The following is an 8,307-nucleotide window of genomic DNA, read 5'->3' on the forward strand; positions in this document are numbered from 1 at the left end:
TCTCTCCTTTGATTTGCCACGTCCGGTTCCTCTGGTTGAACTTCTACCTCTTGACTCTGTATGCAATACTGAAGAGGTTGTGGATTCACCCGTCTCTCTTCGGCGGACTTCTTCACTGAGGACCAAGTCACGAACATCATCAAACTTTAACTTGTTACTTCCTGAGGAGCTACTCACAGCTGTGACAGTAGCATTCCAACTTTCTGGTAGGGAAGAAAGAAGTATTAAAGCTCGTACTTCTTCATCGAAATTGATTCCAACTGAACTCAACTGAATTGTAATTGTGTTGAGTTCGTTTATATGTTGCGCTGTTGATGCACCTTCTGTCATCCGTAGGTTGAACAACCGCCTTATCAAGTGAACTTTGTTTGCGGCTGACGGCTTTTCGTACATGCTGGAAAGGGCCGCCATAAGACTAGCTGTAGTCTTTTCTTTTGCAATGTTGAATGCAACATTACGGGATAACGTCAAACGGATGGCTCCGAGAGCTTTTCTGTCTAGAAAGCTCCACTCATCTTCCTTCATAGCTTCTGGTTTTTTGCCCGTGAGAGGTTCGTGCAAGCCTTTCTGATACAAATAGTCCTCTATTTGCATCTTCCAAAAGCCGAAGTTTGCACCATCGAACCTTTCAATCTTCATCTTGCCTTCGTCCATTGCCATCACTCCTACTGCTTTTGAAGAAAAGCTCCCCCACTAGTTCTCTGAACTGAGATCCCAAGAACAAGAGAAAAAAAAATCTTTTCTGATGTGGAAGATCAGACACAACTGCAACCACAGAGCATACTAAGAAAAATTTTACTCTAACCAAATCTTTTCTGATGTGGAAGATCAGACGCTGCTGCAACCACAGAGCATACTAAGAAATGGGCTCTTGATACCAATTGTTAGGAACAATGGCAATAAAGGAGAGAAGAGAGAAATAAACAATACTAAGAAGTATTTGTTTTGGTGCATTTGTAAACCTTACATAAGCTTCCTTATATAACAAAAGTGAGGCACACCATCTCACAATACTAAGCAATGTGGGACTAACATAGTGAGGAACACCATCTCACAATACTAAGCAATGTGGGACTAAGAAAAAACACACTACAAAACTTAATCAAACTACACAAAAATAACAATTAGTTGCTAATGTAAAATTTTTACACTCACAGTGTATAGGTGATTAACTTATATATATATATAGGGAACGTATCAAGTGAGATGAAATTTATTATGAAAGATGATAGGGCTAAAATATAACCCTTAGATTAATTTTACGAACCCTCAAATTTCAGCGTATCAAGTAAGAAAAAATTAATCTAAAGGTTATATTTTAACCTCTCATCTCTCGTAATAAATTTCCTCTCAGTTAATATGTTCCCTATATATATATTCAGTTAATAACATATTGAACATCTCAATGAAGAATAGGTGCAAGCATTAGCAAAAGTCAATGAAGCATATGTATAAACAAGATCCGATATAATTAATAGATATATAATCTTATTTTTTAAAGTATGCTTTTATTTAAAAGAATATTTATTGTGAGAGATTAATTCTTTAGATAGTTACTGTAAGCTAGTTTTAAGAATTAATCCTTAGTCCAAACCTCTCCCTATATATATATTAGTTTAAATAGAGTCTATGAATATGTGAGTAAAACAATCATGTCTCTATCGTTTTTGTTGTCTATCCACTATTAATTATACCTATAATTATTTTTTATAGATAGTTATATTGTGTTGAATATGTCTCGAAGAAAGTTAGAAAATGTCAAAATTAGGGGGTGCTTATCTAGTTTGATTCAACATACACTTTATAATTGAATAAATATTTATTAATATGTATATCTAAATATAACAATTTATTAAATTTTAAATATTTATGATATAAATTTTTATTATATAAAAATTTATTAAATAAAATTTTAAATAATTTGTTTATCCAAACCCTAATCAAATAGACGGTTAGTGTTCCACTATCAGTTTTTGCTTTATGTTGTAACATCAACACTTTCCAAAAAAAAATTTTGACTAACATTGACAAAAAAATAATTAACCAAACTGAAAAATGATTTTGAAGATCATAGAACTGACTGAACCGTTTACTTTTTAGGTTCTATTTTTGGACACTCCATGCTAGATAAATACTTAAAGGATATGACATCCACTAAGTGACAAATTTTTTTTATTAAATTATTTAATTAATTACAGGATGGAAATAGGAAAGATAAATTATTTTTAATGGATATTGTCTATGGGATAATTGGATCATGTTGAATTGAGGAAAAGAAGATTTTACACCGATCTAAAAGTTAATAAATAGATTAAAAAAATAATTTTATAAAATTAGTTTTATAATTATTTTTTTATTAAAAATAATATAATATTATAATCATTTTTTAAAGAATATTATGAAGGGTATAAATAAAAAAATATAATTAATATTATATTAAAAAATTAACATAATATTTATTTTTTTAAAAAATCTTATAAATGATGGCACTTATATCATAAAATAGAGGTAACATATTTTTAATTTGCATCTTCACAAATATATTATTTTTTTACGGCACCTAACAAATATATTATTGAAAATTTAGTTAGTGATGGACATGTCATAGCACAACTTGCAAATGTATAGTACCTGAAGGCACATAATTGAAATCTCCTAATACATTCTTGGTAATAAAACCTCTACATGTCAAATCAAATTTAATAATTCATTAAAATATGACTAGATAATGATACAAAAATTAATTATCGAGGATAAAATTTACTTATAGACATTTCATTGATAGAGGATGGTATAGAATTGTTGGCAGACTGCCTTGAACTCGAGTCATTTGAAACAATTGGATCCACTCTATGGTACATGGAAAATGTTGGCTCGTATGGAGATGGCAACTCAATTGAATTACCACTGAGATATGAAACAATTGATACCATTGAAGGTCTAATATCTGGATTTTCTTGAACACATAATAGACCAATTTGAATGCATTTAACGACTTCAATTTCAGAATAATTTTCTTTTAACTTTGGGTCTAATGCGTTCAATGATGTTTCATCCCTCCAATGGCTCCAAACCTGTAACAATTTGTAAGCATGACTAAATCATCACTATTTCGTACTTTTATTGGGTGTTTTTTATATGGTACATTAAGTATGAGTAATAATAAAGTGAAAACACTATAAGAATATTGTACTCACAAACTTTAGAAGACCATCGACAACACGGTGATTCTTTTTCCCACTAATAATCTCGAGAACCATAACTCCGAAACTGTAAACATCTGATTTTTCAGAAAAGTGTCCAAACATAGCATATTCTGGAGACATATAGCCACTACAAAATTAAAGGAAACTATCAAATAAGCATAAACATGTCATGCATAGGATGAGAAATATAAAAATGAGTATACGAAACTTACTATGTTCCAATAATTCTATTTGTACTTCCTTCTTGTTGATCTATTTCAACAATTCTAGCAAGACCAAAATCTGAAATTTTTGGATTCATATTTTCATCTAATAGTACATTACTAGGTTTAAGATCACGATGTATAACTTTAAGTCGAGAATGTTCATGTAAATATAAAATTCCTCGAGCAATTCCTCCTATGATTTTGTGACGTTCAGACCAGCTCAAAACTTTTTCTAGATTAGTATCTACAAGAAATATTCATTATGTAAGAAAATTAAGTGGTGCATTTTTGTAATCAATCACTTACTAGGGTTAAATATAATACATTAAAATTCATAAATATTTTCTTGGAAAAACTAAAGAGAGATTGAAAGCTTCAAACCAAATAAGAAGTAGTCGAGGCTCTTGTTTGGCACATATTCATAGACAAGTATTTTCTCTTGCTCATCAAGACAAAATCCTATGAAAGCCACTAGATTTCTATGTTGAAGCTTGGCTATCAATAGAACTTCATTTTTGAACTCCTCTACACCTTGCTTAGAGTTTCTTGAAAGCCTTTTTACAGCTATATGTCTTCCATCAATAAGAGTACCCTAAAAATTGAGATAATTATTTGTGTTAAAATAACAAAATATAAAAAATAAAAATTAACATTTTTCTACCTTATAAACTTCTCCAAATCCACCTTTGCCAATCTTGTTCTCATTTGAAAAGTTGTTGGTTGTTGCTTCAATTATTGCCAAATTAAATTGCAATGACTCTATCGCGGAACTTTCATGTCCAACTAAACAAAAATACTTCAACCATTAAACCAACTTTGTAAACTTCTTTATGTATTTTAATTGGAAATTTAGTATTAAAATTGCCTCTCTTTTTTTATTTTTAATATACTTACAATTTTCTTGGAGAATAGTTTTATTATTCTTTCCAACTTTCTTTCGTATCAAATAACAACCAAAGATGAAAAGTATCCCTGATACAATAATGCTGAAGGTAACAATCAAGATGACAGTTCGTGATGAACCATTTCCTACATCAAATGAATATATAATTAGATCATATTGAATTGAAGAAAAAAAGAAGCTAATTAAACGAAATATGTAGCCAAAATAAAACCTAAATATTTTTTAAATAAATGAATAATTTTGTGGCACAAAGTCTACATAACGCAGATACGCCAAAATGTAGCACTAACATCCAAAAGCCGGCAATAAAATATGTTAACACTTATGGTGAACGAAGGTCAAACATTAATGTTGTAGCCCGGCCCATTACGAAATATTTGACGGCTATAGTTTTGGATAATTAACGAAATGAGAAGATGGATTCAAAGCTGCTGCTACTATGCTACATAGCATGAAACGGACCACCAATGCTTTCCAATTACTCCATCGACTGAGGGATCGATATATTATATGTCAAGTTAGAACCATCCATCATAATATAAATTAAGTTATTTGATATCCAGTATATTTTAGTCCTCAAACGTAGATTTAAGATATATGAAAGATATGTTGAAAATTATGTAAAGAAGGTTTGGTGTGGAAAAAAGAATATGGTGAAAATATAAAAACCTGGCGGTGGCGGTGGTGGAGAGGCAGTCAAATCGTAAAACTTGAACATTTCAAAGCGTAGAATACAGCTAGGATACAGAACTCGTCCACCTACGCTTCCCAAACGAGCCCATACAATGGCTGAACCAATGACATCATTTAGGCAGCCACCGCAATCGGTGCTAGAGAGATCCAACGTGCATTGAGCAACAATATACACCGTTTGTTTATCATTCAACACTAATGTTTGAGTTTGGTATTTGTTACCAATGTCCCCCGTGTCGTTCGCTATCGCAGCTATTTTATTCGACAGTTTACTGGCAACAGACGTTTGCAAGGGATGGGAGTCGCTGAGATTCAAATCCACAAACCTCGGACTTGTTTCCAATGTTAAGGAGCGAGTGGAGTAGCGAAGCCAGCAGTGGTTGTACCAAATCACACCTTCCGTAGATAAATCACACTCGGAGTCAGAGGCTATTTTCTCCGTTGCGTTTCGGACGCATTGCTCACACAGCCTAGGAGAAAGGTCGCCACGACACGTGAACAGTCCTTGCACTGTTCCCGATTGTATCTTGTATTTATTGCCACCGCCACCGCTGGCGTTGGAAGCCATGTCAGAGAAGAGGGTCTCGATGTCTGATTGGAAACCATTGTCGTTCAACTTTTTGTTGGTTGAGCAGTTGTGGAAAATATAGCCAGGATCTTCGGAATATTCAGAATCTGTGTGTGAATACTTTGTTTCAGGAACCAGTCCTTGTGGTTCCTCATCCGTGATGTTGTTGTAGAAAGGGTACAGTTCATACCTAATGTTACAACTGGGAAACAGAACTCTCCCTCCCATCTTTCCATCACAGCAGCCTGGAATAGACGATATGGCATATTCAAGACAGTCACTGCAGTTTTGGGTTGACAGATCTTGTGTGCACTGAGCAAGACAATAGAGAGTCTGATATTGAGATAAAATTGCTTCCTTTGTGGAGTACCTATTGCTAGTATTCGCTGCTTCATTTGCAGTGTTCCTCATGGTGTTGGCCAACAAATTATTGAAGATTTCTGCGTCGGAGGAGATGTTAGCCCCGTTGGATAGGGAAATTCCGGGATCGGTGTCCATTGTGGAGAAGAAACTAACGTTGGAATACCGAACCATGCAGTTATCGTACCAAGTGACAGCCACTTTGGAGGAGGAACAAACTGAATCTGAGAATAGTTTGTTGGTTGCGTTCCCCACGCACTGTATGCAGAGGTCAGAGGCTAGGTCGATATCGCCCCTGCACATGAACATGCCATATACAGTGTCAGATGAGTTTGTTCCCACCACTGTGTCGTTGTAGAATGTCTTGTGGGTGGCCTTCGAAGATAAGGAAGACAGCAGGATCCGGCGGTTCTCTTCATAGGCGCTGTTGGCACTGGATTCGTTGTTTATACTACACACATAGCCAATAGCATCGGTGGCGTCCCGTGCTTTGGTGGTTGGGAAATTGAAAAGGCTAATAAGGATACAAAGGAAGATGGGGTTGAAGAAATTGGAAAGCATGGTTCTGTTACTTCTGTTGATGTTACACGACACAACGCTACCGTAGAGGATATATAGATGGATTTTTGCTGCAGTTCTTCATATAGTTTCTCCAGATTCTCTTGTGTATTCCACCATATGTACTTACGCACGCACGAAACTGCATTACACTTTCATGTCCCTTTTTGTCAAACTAGTTTTCTTTTTAAAAAAATTTATTTGACTTTTCTCTAATCAAAAACAAACACGCGGCTTCTTTCCCATCTGCGAAGGATTATTTTAGTGTAAGACGGCAGTGAGAGATGGCATCAAGTCAAGGAAGCATGTGAGTCACAAATACTTATATCTCTCATTATTCTTTGGGTAAGTGCATAACTCCTGAAAATGAAATTTGTAGACATTTCTCCACAATATTTTAAAGCAAGAGTCAATGAATTCGAGAGCTCATGCATATTCTTCGGTACCAATTATTATTCAACAACATTTTGGTACAGTCATATCATATCATTTGTATCATCATTTTATATTTTAATATTAAAATTATTATATTTTAATTCAATCTTTAAATAATTATATTCATTTTTATTTTTAATTTTAAGGAAGAGATTCAAATTAAAAGAAATTTTATCCATAACGATATAATTAATAAATATATAATCTTATTTTTTAAAGTATGATTATATTTAAAACAATATTTATTATGAAAGGTTAATTCTTTAAATAGATCTCGTAAGCTAGTTTTAAGAATTAATCCTTAGTCCAAAGATATATATGTATGTGAGTAAAACAATTATGTCTCTATCGTTTTGTCCAAAAAATTTTTTGACTAAAATTGAAAGAAAAAAAATTAACCAACCGAAAAATGATTTTGAAGATCATAGAACTGACTGAACCGTTTACTTTTGAGGTTCTATTTTAATTTGGACACTCCATGCTTGATAAATATTTAAAGGATATATATGGCATCCACTAAGTGACAATTTTTTTTAATTATTTAATTAATTACAAAATCGAAATAGGAAAGAGAAATTATTTTTAATGGATGTCTCGTGTCTCTATAGATGATTTTGTCTTTTTGTGATGGTCCAAAATAAGTAAAACAAATATGGTGGGTAGAAGTAAAAAAGAGTGATATATATAGAATGAATGGAAATAGTTTTAAATAGAAGAAAAGCAAAAATGTTTTGTTTAAGTGAAATGTAAAAGAAAAAGAAGAAAAATAATAATATAAATAAACACTATTCATTTCCAATTTGAGAGAGAAAATAAAAAGGTGTGGAGTTCTTTTCTCCCTCTTATTATCGTTTAATTTCAAAAACTGTTCATTTTAATTTCTTTTCTAATTTTTTCTCCCTCGTCTGTATTTTGATTATATTTCGGTGTTGCCAAGCAAAAAGTCAATCTCAAACTAAATCAAACTGTTTATAGATTCAATGAAATAGTTTTGTATTAAAAACTGAATTAAAGTATTATAAATGAGAAATTCTCCAATATCCATATTATTTTAGAGGGTACCGGTATAGTTATAATTATAATTTTATTTTATATTTATGTTTTAATATTTTATTTAAATAATATTTATAATATTTTATTCTTTTATTTTGTAAATTATTTAATCATTTTATTTTTATTTTATATGTTTTAATTTGATTTGTAATAATAATATTATATATTTAAAAAGTTTAATTTTAATAATTTTTTAAGTATATTTTTGTCTTCACTTTAAATTTTTGAATTTATATATTGTAATTTTAATAAACTTTTATTTTTATTATTTATTATTTATTTATTTATTTAATGTTTAGGCTTTAGGATTTATTTATATAATAT

At 31.8% G+C, this 8,307-nt stretch overlaps 1 protein-coding gene across 1 annotated transcript; it reads right to left on the reverse strand.

Moving 5' to 3' along the window:
* Window positions 1-920: 920 nt before the first annotated feature.
* On the reverse strand, window positions 921-6,635 carry LOC109818428 (cysteine-rich receptor-like protein kinase 10). The gene is made up of 7 exons (XM_083072910.1): window positions 4,986-6,635; window positions 4,307-4,441; window positions 4,074-4,195; window positions 3,794-4,004; window positions 3,419-3,656; window positions 3,198-3,333; window positions 921-3,074 (listed from the first exon to the last, which is right to left on the reverse strand). Exons 1-7 carry the CDS (start codon window positions 6,496-6,498, stop codon window positions 2,745-2,747), a joined length of 2,685 nt encoding a protein of 894 aa, XP_082929036.1. The 5' UTR covers window positions 6,499-6,635; the 3' UTR covers window positions 921-2,744.
* Between the last annotated feature and the right edge of the window lie 1,672 nt (window positions 6,636-8,307).

This window comes from Cajanus cajan, chromosome 4 (genome assembly GCF_000230855.2).
Source record: "Cajanus cajan strain Asha chromosome 4, NIPB_CcT2T_4, whole genome shotgun sequence".
Taxonomy (NCBI): Eukaryota; Viridiplantae; Streptophyta; class Magnoliopsida; order Fabales; family Fabaceae; genus Cajanus; species Cajanus cajan.

Coding starts and splice junctions, on each gene's coding strand:
- LOC109818428 (XM_083072910.1), bottom strand. CDS start 6,498: ATGCTTTCCAATTTCTTCAACCCCATCTTCCTTTGTATCCTTATTAGC. Junction 4,196..4,306: donor AACTATTCTCCAAGAAAATT/GTAAGTATATTA, acceptor ATTTTTGTTTAG/TTGGACATGAAAGTTCCGCG. Junction 3,657..3,793: donor CCTCGACTACTTCTTATTTG/GTTTGAAGCTTT, acceptor TATTTCTTGTAG/ATACTAATCTAGAAAAAGTT.